At 43.7% G+C, this 19,052-nt stretch overlaps 1 protein-coding gene across 1 annotated transcript in view; it reads left to right on the forward strand.

Moving 5' to 3' along the window:
* Positions 1 to 18,658, forward strand: part of otud7a (OTU deubiquitinase 7A) — a 57,154-nt gene extending 38,496 nt beyond the window's left edge. The window contains exons 9-13 of the mRNA XM_072435243.1: positions 10,169 to 10,296; positions 11,010 to 11,159; positions 14,278 to 14,392; positions 16,144 to 16,228; positions 16,852 to 18,658. Of these exons, the coding sequence (XP_072291344.1) occupies positions 10,169 to 10,296; positions 11,010 to 11,159; positions 14,278 to 14,392; positions 16,144 to 16,228; positions 16,852 to 18,339 (1,966 nt within the window). The 3' untranslated portion in view covers positions 18,340 to 18,658. The remainder of the gene's footprint in view (positions 1 to 10,168; positions 10,297 to 11,009; positions 11,160 to 14,277; positions 14,393 to 16,143; positions 16,229 to 16,851) is intronic.
* Positions 18,659 to 19,052: the final 394 nt, after the last annotated feature.

Raw genomic sequence — 19,052 nt, forward strand, 5'->3', positions numbered from 1 at the left:
GCGTAACCGTAGCGATGACAGAAACATCCCATGTTATCCTTATGGGAAAATCGTAGAATCGCTCAAATCACCACATTTTTACGCTTCACACTTTAACAAACTCCTCCTAGGGCGATTGTCCGATCAAGCTCATATTTGGGGGAAATCATCTACACAAGCGGGCCATCCAAAGGTATCCATATTTTGATTCTAAGTGCTACGGTCTCTGTGTGGCGGACCCGCAAATATATGTCAGAAATGGGAAAACAGCGAAATCTCTAAAATGACCACATTTTCACGCTTCACACTTTAACAAACTCCTCCTAGGCCGATTGCCCGATCAAGCTCATATTTGGGGAAATCATCTACACAAATGGGGCATCAAAAGTTATCCATATTTTGATTTTAAGTGGTACGGTCTCTGTGCCGTGGAGCTGCAAATATATTGTCACAAATGGGAAAAACACCAAATCCTTGAAATGTTCACATTTACGCTTCACACTTTAATGAAGTCCTCTGTGGGCAATAGCTCGATCAAGCTCATATTTGGGAAAAATAATCTACACAAGCGGAGCATCAAAAGTTATCCATATTTTTATTCCAAGTGTCACGGTCTCTGTGCGCTGGAGCTGCACATTTGACCGACATTTGTGTTCATTTGCACTGGTTAAGCACAGCATTGTACATGTCCAATGTGTCGCTGTCTTAGTTCTTAGACAATTGCGTTAGCGCCATCTCTGTAAAATGCAGAGAGCAGAGTCGTAAGGCCGGCGGCCCGCGAGGGCCGTTGGATGCCGCTTGCGGCTTTAATTTTTCTTGTTCTTCTTCAGCGCTTTGATCTCTAATTTGACCCCCTGAACATGCTCAAAAACTCACCAAACTTTGCCCAAAATTCAGAATCGGCGAAAAATTTTGTTTTTTCTGGGCCATTTTTTTTTTCGTTAAAAAATGGCGCGACAGCGCCACCGACAAAAGTCAAAATACATTGCGCCTATGGGAGACGCCCCGAGGTCAACTTTGGCGTAAAGCTACGAAATTCGGGACACGCATTCCTCTCGTGAGGACAAAAAAAAAATATTATTGTGGCCACGCCCCCAGACTTACCCTATGGCCGCCATCCTCCTTTGAAAATGAAAACACGCTGTGTTAGCCATTTTGTTCACGTCAAACTTTGACGAACTCCTCCTAGGGCGTTTTGCCCACCGACTTCAAAATTGGCGTACGTCCTCTGGACAAGTGGGGCATCTAAAGTTATCCAATTTTTTGAGATACCTTTTACGGTCTGTGTGCGGCGCAGCCGCAAAGTTGGACAACTTATTTTGGAATATTGCAGATCTAAAAATTGCTCCCATTTGATCAAAACGAGTCCGATCAGGACCAAATTTGAATCAGTTGTTAAACTTTCTAGTTTGGACCAGTTTAGGCTGACAAAATTTAAATGGGCGCTATAGCGCCCCCTACAGAGTGACCTTTAAATTAACATTGAAGGTCAAAAATTAGTTTTACCAAAATTGTCTAAACTTTACCCAAAATTCTATTTTGCCATCCCGATCACAAAAGCCAATCACAAAAATGCCTAAATTTTTACGGCGTAGTCGTAGCAATGACAGAAACCTCCCATGTTATCCCTATGGGAAAACCACAAAATCTCTCAAATTACCACATTTTTATGTTTTACACTTACAACAAACTCCTCCTAGTGCGTTTTGCCCACCGACTTCTAAATCGATGTACGTCCTCTAGACATGTTGGGCATCTAAAGTTATCCAAATTTTAAGGATAACTTTTACGGTTTCTGTGCGACGGAGCCACAAACTTTACCCAGAATTTGGACTATTTGGCCTTCAGAGTGACCTATAAACAATAAAGTTTTTCCAAATAACATGACATTTTGCACTAAATTCTAAATTGCCATCCTGATCATAAAATTATGACAGCAAAAGTCATATTTTGTACGGCGTAACCGTAGCGATGACAGAAACATCCCATGTTATCCTTATGGGAAAATCGTAGAATTGCTCAAATCACCACATTTTTACGCTTCACACTTTAACGAACTCCTCCTAGGGCGATTGCCCGATCAAGTTCATATTTGAAGAATATCATCTACACAAACGGGGCATCAAAACTGATCCATATTTTGATTCTAAGTGCTACAGTCTCTGTGTGGCGGACCCGCAAATATATGTCAGAAATGGGAAAACAGCGAAATCTCTAAAATGACCACATTTTTACGCTTCACACTTTAACGAACTCCTCCTAGGGCGATTGCCCGATCAAGCTCATATTTGGGGAAAATCATCTACACAAGTGGGGCATCAAAAGTTATCCATATTTTGATTTTAAGTGCTACGGTCTCTGTGCCGTGGAGCTGCAAATATACTGTCACAAATGGGAAAACGCCAAATCTTTGAAATGTTCAAATTTATGCTTCACAGTTTAACAAACTCCTCCGTGGGCAATAGCCCGATCAGCTTTACTTTGGGAAATATCATCCACACAAGCGGGGCATCAAAAGTTATCCATATTTATATTCTAAGTGCTACGGTATCTGTGCGGCGGCGCAGCAAATTTGACTGACACTTGTGTTGATTTGCACTGGATTGGCCATGTCCAATGTGTCGCCGTCTGTCAAGTTCTTTTTTTAATTCAACACACAATAAGGGCGCCATCTTTATCAAGTCGAAAGCGCAGAGTCGGAAGGCCGGCGGCCCGCGAGGGCCGTTGGATGCCGCTTGCGGCTTTAATTAGGCCCGAGCCCCAGCAGGGGGAGGGCCTATTGCTCCCGCAACGCTGCCGAAGGCAGCGTTGCAACTGTCTGACCAAACATGCGGGCGCAGCCCGCATGTTTGGTACCCCGTCGCCCCTGGCAAGTACAGTGAACTAGCCCATGCCGAAGGCATGGATCATGCATACTTACTCCTGCTATGACAGAAATAGTCAACAATTAGTGAATGGGCGTAGCCCATTCACTAATTGTTGACAACAGCAGCGCGAAGCGCTGCATTCCTCCAAAAACCCTCCTGGCATCGTCCCGTATGCGAGAATCCATGCCGCAGGCATGGGCCATGCTTGTATCTGCTCAAATCAATGTAAGTCTATGGGGAGTGGGCGGGGCATCCCGACGGAATAGGGAGTGACGAGCGCGTAAGCGCTCGTAATGATGATTCCACCCCATGGCGGCATCGGGAAGGCTTAGAGCTTTCAAACGATGTATCATTTGTTGTTATAGTAAAAACGGCTATATTGTTTTTGCTAAAAATATTATTAGGCCCGAGCCCCAGCAGGGGGAGGGCCTATTGCTCCCGCAACGCTGCCGAAGGCAGCGTTGCAACTGTCTGACCAAACATGCGGGCGCAGCCCGCATGTTTGGTACCCCGTCGCCCCTGGCAAGTACAGTGAACTAGCCCATGCCGAAGGCATGGATCATGCATACTTACTCCTGCTATGACAGAAATAGTCAACAATTAGTGAATGGGCGTAGCCCATTCACTAATTGTTGACAACAGCAGCGCGAAGCGCTGCATTCCTCCAAAAACCCTCCTGGCATCGTCCCGTACGCGAGAATCCATGCCGCAGGCATGGGCCATGCTTGTATCTGCTCAAATCAATGGAAGTCTATGGGGAGTGGGCGGGGCATCCCGACGGAATAGGGAGTGACGAGCGCATAAGCGCTCGTAATGATGATTCCACCCCATGGCGGCATCGGGAAGGCTTAGAGCTTTCAAACGATGTATCATTTGTTGTTATAGTAAAAACGGCTATATTGTTTTTGCTAAAAATATTATTATTATTATTATTATTATTATTTTTCTTGTTCTTCTTCAGCGCTTTGATCTCTAATTTGACCCCCTGAACATGCTCAAAAACTCACCAAACTTTGCCCAAAATTCAGAATCGGCGAAAAATTGTATTTTTTCTGGGCCATTTTTTTTTTCGTTAAAAAATGGCGCGACAGCGCCACCGACAAAAGTCAAAATACATTGCGCCTATGGGAGACGCCCCGAGGTCAACTTTGGCGTAAAGCTACGAAATTCGGGACACGCATTCCTCTCGTGAGGATAAACAAAAAAAATCATTGTGGCCACGCCCCCAAACTTACCCTATGGCCGCCATCTTCCTTTGAAAATGAAAACAAGCTGAGTTAGCCATTTTGTTTACGTCAAACTTTGACGAACTCCTCCTAGGGCGTTTTGCCCACCGACTTCAAAATCGGCGTACGTCCTCTGGACAAGTGGGGCATCTAAAGTTATTCAATTTTTTGAGATACCTTTTACGGTCTGTGTGCGGCGCAGCCGCAAAGTTGGACAACTTATTTTGGAATATTGCAGGTCTAAAAATTGCTCCCATTTGATCAAAACCAGTCCGATTAGGACCAAATTTGAATCAGTTGTTAAACTTTCTAGTTTGGACCAGTTTAGGCTGACAAAATTGAAATGGCAGTGATAGCGCCCCCTACAGAGTGACCTTTAAATTAACATTGAAGGTCAAAAATTAGTTTTACCAAAATTGTCTAAACTTTACCCAAAATTCTATTTTGCCGTCCCGATCACAAAAGCCAATCACAAAAATGCCTAAATTTTTACGCCGTAGTCGTAGCGATGACAGAAACCTCCCATGTTATCCCTATGGGAAAACCACAAAATCTCTCAAATTACCACATTTTTATGTTTTACACTTTAACGAAGTCCTCCTAGTGCGTTTTGCCCACCAACCTCAAAATCGGTGTACGTCCTCTAGACAAGTGGTGTATCTAAAGTTATCCAAATTTTAAGGATAACTTTTACGGTCTTTGTGCGACGGAGCCGCAAACGTTTCCCAGAATTCTGACTATTTGGCCTTCAGAGTGGCCTATAAACAATAGAGTTTTTCCAAATGACATGATATTTTGAACGAAATTCTAATTTGCCATCCTGATCATACAAGTATGAGAGCCAAAGTCATATTTTGTACGGCGTAACCGTAGCGTTGACAGAAACATCCCATGTTATCCTTATGGGAAAATCGTAGAATCGCTCAAATCACCACATTTTTACGCTTCACACTTTAACAAACTCCTCCTAGGGCGATTGTCCGATCAAGTTCATATTTGGAGAATATCATCTACACAAGCGGGGCATCAAAACTTACCCATATTTTGATTCTAAGTGCTACGGTCTCTGTGTGGCGGACCCGCAAATATATGTCAGAAATGGGAAAACAGCGAAATCTCTAAAATCACCACATTTTTACGCTTCACACTTTAACGAACTCCTCCTAGGCCGATTGCCCGATCAAGCTCATATTTGGGGAAAATCATCTACACAAACGGGGCATCAAAAGTTATCCATATTTTGATTTTAAGTGGTACGGTCTCTGTGCCGTGGAGCTGCAAATATACTGTCACAAATGGGAAAAACGCCAAATCCTTGAAATGTTCACATTTACGCTTCACACTTTAACAAACTCCTCCGTGGGCAATAGCTCGATCAAGCTTTACTTTGGGAAAAATTATCTACACAAGCGCGGCATCAAAAGTTATCCATATTTTTATTCCAAGTGCTACGGTCTCTGTGCGGCGGCGCAGCAAATTTGACTGACACTTGTGTTCATTTGCACTGGATTGGCCATGTCCAATGTGTCGCCGTCTGTCAAGTTCTTTTTTTATTCAACACACAATAAGGGCGCCATCTTTATCAAGTCGAAAGCGCAGAGTCGGAAGGCCGGCGGCCCGCGAGGGCCGTTGGATGCCGCTTGCGGCTTTAATTATTTTTATTTTTCTTGTTCTTCTGCTTTTTGAGCTCTAATTTGCCCCCCTGAACATGCTCAAAAACTCACCAAACTTTGCCCAAAATTCAGAATCGGCGAAAAATTTGATTTTTTCTGGGCCATTTTTTTTTTCGTTAAAAAATGGCGCGACAGCGCCACCGACAAAAGTCAAAATACATTGCGCCTATGGGAGACGCCCCGAGGTCAACTTTGTCGTAAAGCTACGAAATTCGGGACACGCATTCCTCTCGTGAGGACAAAAAAAAAATATTATTGTGGCCACGCCCCCAGACTTACCCTATGGCCGCCATCTTCCTTTGAAAATGAAAACAAGCTGAGTTAGCCATTTTGTTTACGTCAAACTTTGACGAACTCCTCCTAGGGCGTTTTGCCCACCGACTTCAAAATCGGCGTACGTCCTCTGGACAAGTGGGACATCTAAAGTTATCCAATTTTTTGAGATACCTTTTACGGTCTGTGTGCGGCGCAGCCGCAAAGTTGGACAACTTATTTTGGAATATTGCAGATCTAAAAATTGTTCCCATTTGATCAAAACCAGTCCGATTAGGACCAAATTTGAATCAGTTGTTAAACTTTCTAGTTTGGACCAGTTTAGGCTGACAAAATTGAAATGGGCGCGATAGCGCCCCCTACAGATTGACCTTTAAATTAACATTGAAGGTCAAAAATTAGTTTTACCAAAATTGTCTAAACTTTACCCAAAATTCTACTTTGCCGTCCCAATCACAAAAGCCAATCACAAAAATGCCTAATTTTTTACGGCGTAGTCGTAGCGATGACAGAAACCTCCCATGTTATCCCTATGGGAAAACCACAAAATCTCTCAAATTACCACATTTTTATGTTTTACACTTTAACGAAGTCCTCCTAGTGCGTTTTGCCCACCAACCTCAAAATTGGTGTACGTCCTCTAGACAAGTGGGGCATCTAAAGTTATCCAAATTTTAAGGATAACTTTTACGGTCTCTGTGCGACGGAGCCGCAAACGTTTCCCAGAATTCTGACTATTTGGCCTTCAGAGTGGTCTATAAACAATAGAGTTTTTCCAAATGACATGATATTTTGAACAAAATTCTAATTTGCCATCCTGATCATAAAAGTATGAGAGCCAAAGTCATATTTTGTACGGCGTAACCGTAGCGTTGACAGAAACATCCCATGTTATCCTTATGGGAAAATCGTAGAATCGCTCAAATCACCACATTTTTACGCTTCACACTTTAATGAACTCCTCCTAGGGCGATTGTCCGATCAAGTTCATATTTGGAGAATATCATCTACACAAGCGGGGCATCAAAACTTATCCATATTTTGATTCTAAGTGCTACGGTCTCTGTGTGGCGGACCCGCAAATATATGTCAGAAATGGGAAAACAGCGAAATCTCTAAAATGACCACATTTTTACGCTTCACACTTTAACGAACTCCTCCTAGGGCAATTGCCCGATCAAGCTCATATTTGGGGAAAATCATCTACACAAACGGGGCATCAAAAGTTAGTCATATTTTGATTTTAAGTGGTACGGTCTCTGTGCCGTGGAGCTGCAAATATACTGTCACAAATGGGAAAAACGCCAAATCCTTGAAATGTTCACGTTTACGCTTCACACTTTAACAAACTCCTCCGTGGGCAATAGCTCGATCAAGCTTTACTTTGGGAAAAATCATCTACACAAGCGCGGCATCAAAAGTTATCCATATTTATATTCTGAGTGCTACGGTCTCTGTGCGGCGGCGCAGCAAATTTGACTGACACTTGTGTTGATTTGCACTGGATTGGCCATGTCCAATGTGTCCCCGTCTGTCAAGTTCTTTTTTAATTCAACACACAATAAGGGCGCCATCTTTATCAAGTCGAAAGCGCAGAGTCGGAAGGCCGGCGGCCCGCGAGGGCCGTTGGATGCCGCTTGCGGCTTTAATTTTTATTATTTTTCTTGTTCTTCTTCAGCGCTTTGATCTCTAATTTGACCCCCTGAACATGCTCAAAAACTCACCAAACTTTGCCCAAAATTCAGAATCGGCGAAAAATTTTGTTTTTTCTGGGCCATTTTTTTTTGCGTTAAAAAATGGCGCGACAGCGCCACCGACAAAAGTCAAAATACATTGCGCCTATTGAAGACGCCCCGAGGTCAACTTTGTCGTAGAGCTACGAAATTCGGGACACGCATTCCTCTTGTGAGGATAAACAAAAAATATTATTGTGGCCACGCCCCCAAACTTACCCTATGGCCACCATCTTCCTTTGAAAATGAAAACACGCTGTGTTAGCCATTTTGTTCACGTCAAACTTTGACGAACTCCTCCTAGGGCGTTTTGCCCACCGACTTCAAAATCGGCGTACGTCCTCTGGACAAGTGGGGCATCTAAAGTTATTCAATTTTTTGAGATACCTTTTACGGTCTGTGTGCGGCGCAGCCGCAAAGTTGGACAACTTATTTTGGAATATTGCAGGTCTAAAAATTGCTCCCATTTGATCAAAACCAGTCTGATTAGGACCAAATTTGAATCATTTGTTAAACTTTCTAGTTTGGACCAGTTTAGGCTGACAAAATTGAAATGGCAGTGATAGCGCCCCCTACAGAGTGACCTTTAAATTAACATTGAAGGTCAAAAATTAGTTTTACCAAAATTGTCTAAACTTTACCCAAAGTTCTATTTTGCCGTCCCGATCACAAAAGCCAATCACAAAAATGCCTAAATTTTTACGCCGTAGTCGTAGCGATGACAGAAACCTCCCATGTTATCCCTATGGGAAAACCACAAAATCTCTCAAATTACCACATTTTTATGTTTTACACTTTAACGAAGTCCTCCTAGTGCGTTTTGCCCACCATCCTCAAAATCGGTGTACGTCCTCTAGACAAGTGGTGTATCTAAAGTTATCCAAATTTTAAGGATAACTTTTACGGTCTCTGTGCGACGGAGCCGCAAACGTTTCCCAGAATTCTGACTATTTGGCCTTCAGAGTGGCCTATAAACAATAGAGTTTTTCCAAATGACATGATATTTTGAACAAAATTCTAATTTGCCATCCTGATCATAAAAGTATGAGAGCCAAAGTCATATTTTGTACGGCGTAACCGTAGCGTTGACAGAAACATCCCATGTTATCCTTATGGGAAAATCGTAGAATCGCTCAAATCACCACATTTTTACGCTTCACACTTTAACAAACTCCTCCTAGGGCGATTGTCCGATCAAGTTCATATTTGGAGAATATCATCTACACAAGCGGGGCATCAAAACTGATCCATATTTTGATTCTAAGTGCTACGGTCTCTGTGTGGCGGACCCGCAAATATATGTCAGAAATGGGAAAACAGCGAAATCTCTAAAATCACCACATTTTTACGCTTCACACTTTAACGAACTCCTCCTAGGCCGATTGCCCGATCAAGCTCATATTTGGGGAAAATCATCTACACAAACGGGGCATCAAAAGTTATCCATATTTTGATTTTAAGTGGTACGGTCTCTGTGCCGTGGAGCTGCAAATATACTGTCACAAATGGGAAAAACGCCAAATCCTTGAAATGTTCACATTTACGCTTCACACTTTAACAAACTCCTCCGTGGGCAATAGCTCGATCAAGCTTTACTTTGGGAAAAATCATCTACACAAGCGGGGCATCAAAAGTTATCCATATTTTTATTCCAAGTGCTACGGTCTCTGTGCGGCGGCGCAGCAAATTTGACTGACACTTGTGTTCATTTGCACTGGATTGGCCATGTCCAATGTGTCGCCGTCTGTCAAGTTCTTTTTTTATTCAACACACAATAAGGGCGCCATCTTTATCAAGTCAAAAGCGCAGAGTCGGAAGGCCGGCGGCCCGCGAGGGCCGTTGGATGCCGCTTGCGGCTTTAATGGTTAATATTGTTGTTACTGAGCCAATTCAAGTGTCTGCCCTGCACAAACTAACTAAGGTGTTTTTCGTTTGTTTGGGGTTTTATTTAATTTTTTTAGAATTGTTTCAAAAAAGGTCTGACGTCACTCAAACGTGTGATTTTTGCTGAAACCTTTGAAGTTTGAAACAGGAAGTGTAGGAAGTTGGACCCAAATACTAATCTAACTGTATTTATTACTTATTACTTTATTTTCTGTATAAAAACTAAAGAATTCACCCAAAGAGTTATGTATACCTATTGTCGTCGTTAGTTATTATAATAGTATTTATAACATTTATTTATTCATTTTCCATCATGTATCACGACTAAAACATTTGAATCAAACAAATCAAAACAGCAAAAGCCTGTTCATGAGCTGGAGTGGGCACAAGCTCAGGTTTATCGTGCCCACCTTCATCTTCACAGCCAAAAGTGGCAAAAACGTCACTGACATTCATGAAAATATAGAAAACATAACCATAACCTAGAGTGTGAACACAAGCTGATGGGCCCTTCCTCTCTTTGTTCTGCGCAGAGTGGATAACTCGGAGGACCCCGTGTACGAGAGTCTGGAGGAGTTCCATGTATTTGTGCTGGCCCACGTGCTGCGCAGGCCCATCGTGGTGGTGGCCGACACCATGCTGCGGGACTCAGGAGGGGAAGGTACTATTATATATATTATCTATTATAATCACTATTCATAAAGGTAACGTCAAAAGTTACATTAGTCCTTGTTTGCAGGTCAAAAGGTGATCAAAGTACAGTGGGTTTATGAAGTGAATTAAAAACCTTGCATTTAGACTGGGGAGAATAGTTTGAATACTTGTATTTACAGAATGCTAAATACCTGCATTGAAATTTATTTTTACTACTGTATTCTGAAAACTGTAATACTTCCACATTTAGTTTAATTATATTAAAGTGTAAAAAATGTGGCATTGGATTAAAACAGCTCTTTTTTGTTGCACCTTAATTTCCTGCTTCAGGTTGTATTTCTACATTAAGCACAAACTAATTCCATGTTTTTACATTGTATATTTGACTGTATATACTTACAGCGCAGTACATAAGGAGGTATTAAGTTTATATATGCAGAGGTTTGTTAATTATTTTGAAATCAAGAGATTTGGTCATGAAGTCAATAGTTTGTTATTATTTCTTAAAAACTTTTGTATTGAATTTTGATCAAACCTCTTGATTGTTGATCAGTTCTTTGTATTTGTCCCTTTATTAAGACCTTTTCCCTTGTGTCTCTCGTGGTCTGTTCCCAGCTTTTAGTCCCTGTGAGAAAAAGGCAGACAGCTGACTCTTGATTTCTCTAGTGAACACATCCTTATCCCAACAATAACATTCAACCTAAATGTGTTGTGTCCCAGCGTTCGCTCCCATCCCGTTTGGAGGGCTGTACCTGCCTCTTGAGGTGCCCCCCAGCCGCTGTCACTGCTCCCCTCTGGTCCTGGCCTATGATCAGGCTCACTTCTCCGCACTGGTGTCTATGGAGCAGAGAGACCAGCAGCGAGAGCAAGGTAAAAACCTAATACAGGTTCTTGATTAACAAGGACTTCTTTGACTGCTTTGACTCAAAAGTATAGTATCAAAACAGGACTCGGAACGCTGCTGCTCGGGTCCTGACTAGAACCAGGAAGTATGATCACATTAGTCCTGTTCTCAGGTCTCTGCACTGGCTCCTGTGGCTCAGAGAAGAGACTTTAAAGCAGCTCTGCTTGTGTACAAGTCTCTCCATGGCCTAGCACCAAAGTACATCTTGGACATGTTAGTGCCATATGAACCATCTCAGACTCTGAGGACCTCAGGGACCGGCCTCTTGCTGGTGCCAGAGTCAGGACTAAACATGGACCGGCCTCCTGCTGGTGCCAGAGTCAGGACTAAACATGGTCCGGCCTCCTGCTGGTGCCAGAGTCAGGACTAAACATGGACCGGCCTCCTGCTGGTGCCAGAGTCAGGACTAAACATGGACCGGCCTCCTGCTGGTGCCAGAGTCAGGACTAAACATGGACCGGCCTCCTGCTGGTGCCAGAGTCAGGACTAAACATGGACCGGCCTCCTGCTGGTGCCAGAGTCAGGACTAAACATGGTCCGGCCTCCTGCTGGTGCCAGAGTCAGAACTGAACATGGACCGGACTCCTGCTGGTGCCCAGAGTCAGGACTAAACATGGGCCGGCCTCCTGCTGGTGCCAGAGTCAGGACTAAACATGGACCGGCCTCCTGCTGGTGCCAGAGTCAGGACTAAACATGGACCGGCCTCCTGCTGGTGCCAGAGTCAGGACTAAACATGGACCGGCCTCCTGCTGGTGCCAGAGTCAGAACTGAACATGGACCGGCCTCCTGCTGGTGCCCAGAGTCAGGACTAAACATGGGCCGGCCTCCTGCTGGTGCCAGAGTCAGGACTAAACATGGACCGGCCTCCTGCTGGTGCCAGAGTCAGGACTAAACATGGATCGGCCTCCTGCTGGTGCCAGAGTCAGGACTAAACATGGACCGGCCTCCTGCTGGTGCCAAAGTCAGGACTAAACATGGACCGGCCTCCTGCTGGTGCCAGAGTCAGGACTAAACATGGACCGGCCTCCTGCTGGTGCCAGAGTCAGGACTAAACATGGACCGGCCTCCTGCTGGTGCCAGAGTCAGGACTAAACATGGGGAAATCAGTGTTTCAGTTTTATGCATTTTACTATTTTAAATTGACTTCAAATGTAACTTTTTATTCTTCTATTTTTGAATTAAGATTTACATTGTATTGTGATTTTAATATATTTCTTGGTTGTAAAGCTCTTTGAACTGCCAGGGCATGAATTGTACTCAGATGTTAACGGCTCATGTCTGTGCCACACTCATCCATTTTGGCCATAAGTCAATTTGAATCCTTTCTCCTCTCATACACACACATACACACGTCTTACAAAAAATACATTCAAACTGAAAAAAGATTTAATACAAAACAAAAGACCTTTAACATTTGCAGCTTTTACACAACAACACTGCAGCATAGTTGTGCAACCCATGAAGACGATGTCATACACATTCAGTCCAGCAGGTGGCGCCTCAGCCTTGTCGGTGGGTCCAGAACAGACAGTCCTGCTCCTGGGTGTTGTGGGGACACTGTGTGCTGAGATTGGATCAGGGTGCTCATGATCTGTGCTGTGAGGACAGGCTGCTGCAGCGCCCTCTGTCCATCTGTGTGTTCTGAGGACAAAACAATGTGAATGTGACCATTTACAACGTGGCCACAGTGATCTCGTCTCATAGAATGTATGTGGTCAGCGTGGAGTCTCCAATAACACAATAACACAATATCACAAATATTATAGTAGGTGTTGTTGTTTTTATACCTGAATATAACTGAATTTGAATCTTTACAAACCCAATAAACTACATTTAGCTGTGCCCAGGACTGCTCATGGCTGTAATCAAACCAAATCAGAAAATGTGAAAAGAAATGTGGAAAAATAAACCTTAACCTTAATTACAATGCATTTAATTTGCTAATTTCCTTGGTATTTTGAGTCAAACTATTGTAATGCAGTGATATGTACCAACTGTAGACGGTGGCGTGTGGTTTGAAGTTATCAGCAATGACAAGCGTCGTTGACAATTCCTTTACCACTGAACTACAAATAGACATTTTCTCTGCACCACACTGTTCTCCTGATAAGCATTTTTTGTCTTTTAAGTCAGCATTTTGCCATTTTTTTTTTATGGAAATATTATGTAGTAGAGCCGCCTGCCCATTAGTTAGATCTTCAGGATCCTGCAACACTGTCACTGAACTGTAAAAGGTACAATTCTACATTAAATATTGACGGAAATGTGAGTAATTGTTGTTCCACAAGTGTCAGTATTCAAGTTGCCATCATCTGTGGCCCTTTTTTCCAGTTGTATGATTTTGCTTTGGGCTGCCAATCTCTTATATACAAAGTATAAAACCATGTTCAAGACGGCCAGGAAACATTATATACTATTCTCTTTATACTGCACTACTCTATGTACTATACTTCTACTATACAACACGTGCATCTTTGAGAAGTGCTAACAGACAGACCGATGATGAATAATGACTTGTTATACCTATGTAATTATACTGTCTTCTCTAATAATATTGACAATCTTGACGCATACGAACAAAGAAGGATGTTACAGTCAGTTCCACCCTTTTGTAATCACAATTGCACAAACTCAGTAGTATCTTTGTCTCATCAGGACGTTCTATTATCATGAAAAACAAAGTACATTTTGCCCAAATGCTCTGTCAAGTTGTCTAGAAACCTTCAGAAATCCCTGCTGGAGGATCTCTGGCTCTGAAAGTCTCCAAAATGACAACACAAAGTCGTCAATCACGGCAATGTTCGTGGAAGTCATGTATTTCTTAAGCAGGACTTAACTAGGACTAACCCAGGATTAATCTTATTCTCAGTTAAACAGTTGCTGCATGTCTCCTGTTAACTCAAAGACCGGACAAAGTGCTTCCAACTGCCTCCAAGCCAGGAATCCCAGTCCCGTAAAAATGCCTTTAGTCCACGCAGCGCTCGTTTACAATTCTTTGTCCTGTCAAGAGGGTTTAATTGAGCTGCGGGTTTGAGATGTAACATGACAAAACTGACCATGTGACGACAATCTGCTCTGTTCCAGCTGTTATACCCCTGACCGACTCTGAACACAAGCTGCTGTCGCTCCATTTTGCCGTTGACCCTGGGAAGGACTGGGAGTGGGGGATGGACGACAACGATAATGCCAAGCTCGCCAAGTAAGTCCCGTTCAGCCTGTGACACACTGAAGAGACTCTGGGCTTTTTCCAGAGAGAGAATTATGACGTAATGCTGTCATTTTGGACCGCACTCAAAAATAAAGTTCATGTTACCCATAGATTAGAGGTTACATGGGTACATTTCTCAGCATTGCCACGATTAGCAGCATGTTATTGTTTTGCAAAGTGTAACGTGACATAAACTGTAATTGCAATGTGGAGCGCTGCAATGTTTCAGATGTGGTAAACTTACAAAAAGCAGGTGCTCGTCAGACCAGACCGTCTTACATATTAATGTCAGTGCAGCTGCACATTCAGACACAATTCGCTCCCAGTCAAAAGCCTTCACATGACTTTTACAGATGCATCCAGACTGCATATAGAGTCATGCTTGCGGTGTAAAACCCAGGAGTATAGTTGTAAGATATAGAAGTTATAAATGCACCATAAAGAACATTTTTGCATCACATATCACATGCATTTATTTGGACAGTTTCTATGTATTGGTCTTAAGACGTCTGTGTGATCCTTCTGTCATGCATTGCAAAAGAAGGTTGAATTCTTGCACAAACTTACTGACCACAGTTTTTTTTTTAGTTCGTGTGAATATGTCAACTCAATAGTCTTCCCAGTAACTGCTTCAGCGCTGACGTAGCTCTGACTTAAATATCTCTGCGATACAGCTTGTCCCCAATGTGAAAGGACTTCATGCCACTTTTATCTTGTCTCTTGTTTCTTGTCTGTGTTTCTTCTGTGTTTTTTGTTACTGTCTGTTGTTGTCTGCTGTTTGAATTATATTTCATCTCTGTCTTTGTCATTGTGAAGCACTTTGGATTTTAAATGTGCTTTACAAATAAAAATGACTTACTTACTTACTTACTTACTTACAATGTACCCCATCCTCAAACCGAAACCAAAACCAAGGAAGCAATAGGGCTAATCAGAGTGTGATAATATGTATTAGATGACTCATTAGGGTCCTGAACGATAATGCAAAATATGACAGCTGACACCTTAGTTAAGTTCAATAGCTAATTATACATGTGAAACCAACTTGGGTGCTTTAGTTTCAGTGTAGCTCCTCCCTTAAGACAGCCCCTTTTCGAGAGCCGCATCTGAACTGAGTCCAGCGTCTTTGGGTCACTGAAAAGCGCTATACAAATAAAAGTTATTATTATTATTATTAACTGAAGAAGCAAAACATATTTACTCTAAAAAACATTTGTCCACAATAAAGGACTGGACTGAAATCATAATGGACAAAAAATCACATATGGATTGAACTTGGAAATGGACAAATTCGATATAAACTAGACGAAATGGGACTCACATTATGGATCTGGTGTTTTAATCTTGCATTTTATTTTTCATCTGCATGCATTATTCTAAAAACAGTCATCTCAAACAATACACACTTTGTATTTTCTCTGGTACCGCCCACCCCGCACTTTTTATAATTTATTTTCTTTTTCTTTACTTATTTTCCTTTTTTTTCTTCTTTTTTCTGTATCTTTATTTAGACACAAGTTTTAATTGGTCTGTGTTTATTCTTTCAATAAAACATTAAAATTAAAAAAAGAAAATGGCGCAATGAAAAAAATGAAAAAATAACAAAAACATTTGTCCAGTTGACAGAATCCCCCCTCCCTTTGTTAATGGTCTTAAAGAATCCATTGAATCTGGTGATGGTTGTCATGATTTTCTACTGTTGTCTGCAGCCTGTTCCTTTAACTCTCCTTGTGTTTGCGCAGACTCATCCTGTCTCTGGAAGCCAAACTCAGCCTGCTGCACAACTACATGAATGTAACGTGGATTCGGATTCCCTCAGAAACCAGGGTAAGGCTCCTTCACACGTGTGTCCCGTTCGTCATGGATCATTCAGCTGCCAAACGACACCTTCCAGATGTTCTGAAGATGATCGTACTTTCGCCGTTGTCATTCTTTTGTAACTCATCTGCTTAACATCTCCATCGGTCAAATGCAGAGGAAAAAAAGCATGGTTTTAATCCATATAAAGGGAATTAGTCTTGTCCCTGTATTGCTTTGTGGGTTAGAGCACTAAAATCCATCTAATCATAATTCTCAGGGGAATATTACCAAAATACATTACCGCCGGAGCGTCACACAAAATCATTGTTAAACACGTATCTTAAAGGTGTACTATGTCATTTTTCTGCTCCATTCCTACCTCCATTCATAGAGAGGTTATTGCTTTGCCTGAAATGTTCCACTTATTGCATCAAGTGTTTTTATTGCTGCGGAACATTCCAGACAAAGCGAGGTGGCTCACACTAAACCATAGAAGTTCGACAGTGCATCTTTAAATAATTAAGTTCTAACCTAAACATAAACTGACACATCCCTGGACCATTTGGTTTGGTTGAGCGTCTCATAATTCATCCCCCATAACCCCCTGCTTCTTGTCTCCATTCGTACTATGTGCTGTTTGTGTTTCCCAGGCCCCCTTGGCTCAGCCGGAGTCGCCCACGGCATCGGCAGGTGAGGACGTCCAGTCTCTGGCCGAGTCCATGGAGTCAGACCGAGAGTCCGTGGGCAGCAACTCCAACATCAACATGGTCAAACCCACCAAAGAGAAGGAGAAGCAGCGCAAGGACAAAGATAAGAGCCGCACCGACTCTGTGGCCAACAAACTGGGCAGCTTCAGCAAAACATTGGGCATCAAGCTGAAGAAAAACATGGGCGGTCTGGGTGGGCTTGTGCACGGCAAAATGAACAAATCCGGCGTATCCTCAGGTCGAGAGAGCGGAGCGGAGAAGACGTCCAAGAAGAAAGAGTCAAAGTCGAGCAAAGGAAGCAAAGACGAGTCCGGCCACTCCGCCAGCTCCACGTCGTCGGAAAAGGCCACCAGCCCCTCCCCCACGGACCGGCCCTCGAGCTCCTCCCCCACTGACAGACAGGACAGTTCAGGGCGTAGCTCGGGGGACAAGAGCCTGGACAACTGGAAGTACAGTACGGACGTCAAGCTGAGCCTCAACATCCTGCGGGCGGCCATGCAGGGCGAGCGCAAGTTCATCTTCGCCGCGCTCCTGCTCACCAGCCACCGGCACCAGTTCCACGAGGAGATGATCAGCTACTACCTGAGCAACGCCCAGGAGCGCTTCAGCCAAGAACAGGAGCAGAAGAGGAAGGAGGCGGAGAGAAAGCCCCCGGCCGCCAACGAGCCCGCCGCTAAGAAGGTAGAGCATGAGAGTGTCTTCCAGAGGGAGCGTTCGGACAGCTCGCCCCCAGAGAGCTGCTCCCCTGTCCTGCCCCACAACGCCTTCACCCCGCAGCCCGCCCTGGCGCTAAAGTCCCAGGGCAGAAACAGTCCGATCCCCCCCGCCCTCGCACCTGTCCCCCCTCTGACCCCGCCCGCAGCCCCCCACCATGTGACGCACCCGGCACCTTACTCTTCCCCCAGTATGGGCGCGAGAAAACTAGGGCCCGTGTCCGCCCATTACAGCCATACCCCGCCCATCCAAAGGCACAGCGTCATTCACTTACAAGATGTCAACCTACAATCGCCCCTCTTCCGCGACGAGCCCTACAAGCCGCTGGTGGGGACGCTAAAGACATGCGCCACGTACCCGCAGCAGAACCGCTCTCTGTCGTCCCAAAGCTACAGCCCTGCGCGGTTGTCGGGGGTCCGCACTGTTAACGCCATGGAGACGCTGTCGTACGGGCTGTCCCACACCTACACCAACGGCTTCGACGCGGGAGACATTCAGGACTGTCTGGAGTTCGCCGATGAGGACAACACCTCCCACACCTGGCTCAACCAAGACAAAGGCAAAGGCCGCGGCGCCGGAAGCCCCCTGTACTGCTTCCAACAACGCCGCTGCAAACGGGACAACTGCTCCTTCTACGGCCGGCCCGAAACCGACAACTACTGTTCCTACTGCTACAGGGAGGAGCTGAGGCGGCGCGAGAGGGAGAGGCCCGCATAGCCATCAGCGACACTTGTGACGGGGCCAGCCAGTCGCAGAGCGTTCAATAAACACCAACACCTCAGTTAAAATGTGTTACTAAATCAGATAACATTTTAGAATGTCTGGACCATGAAAACATATCCGATGCGTAGTTAGTTTAATTCACTGACTGTGGGAAATCCAATATGGTCCAGTTATTATTGTCACTAATGAGTGTTTGATTTGATTCTAAAACAATTCATACCCACAAAAACCAATGAACCGCTACTACTATACTATATATATTGGGTGTGTTCAGACTTGGGACACATACCACATGAAAATTAGGACTAAACTGGACTGAAACGGGAATTAAACCTAGACTTGACAGGACTAAACAAAGGGCTGAACAAAGGGGAACAAAATCAGGACTAAACCAGAACCAGAAGTGTGAACGCACCCTTAAAGTCCACACACAACATTTATACGTCAATAACCGTCATTACGCATCATCTGTCTAGTTTGGCAGGTTCATTTTGTCTCCTGTTATAATTACTGTTGGTTTATGGTTATACTAGTTATGTAGTAAGCCATTTATTCTATATACGACAAATGCATATAAATACAGACCTGTTTTGAGGGTCTGAAGTGTCAAAACGCCATTTTTATTCAGACTATACTAGAGCTGCAACAATGAATTGACCTGTCAAAAGAAATGTAGTCATATTTTGATCATATTAATCGTTAACCGG

The sequence above is a fragment of the Eucyclogobius newberryi genome, unplaced genomic scaffold (genome assembly GCF_026437365.1).
Source record: "Eucyclogobius newberryi isolate DKJ021-1_F unplaced genomic scaffold, fEucNew1.0.hap1 SCAF_7, whole genome shotgun sequence".
Classification (NCBI taxonomy): domain Eukaryota; kingdom Metazoa; phylum Chordata; class Actinopteri; order Gobiiformes; family Gobiidae; genus Eucyclogobius; species Eucyclogobius newberryi.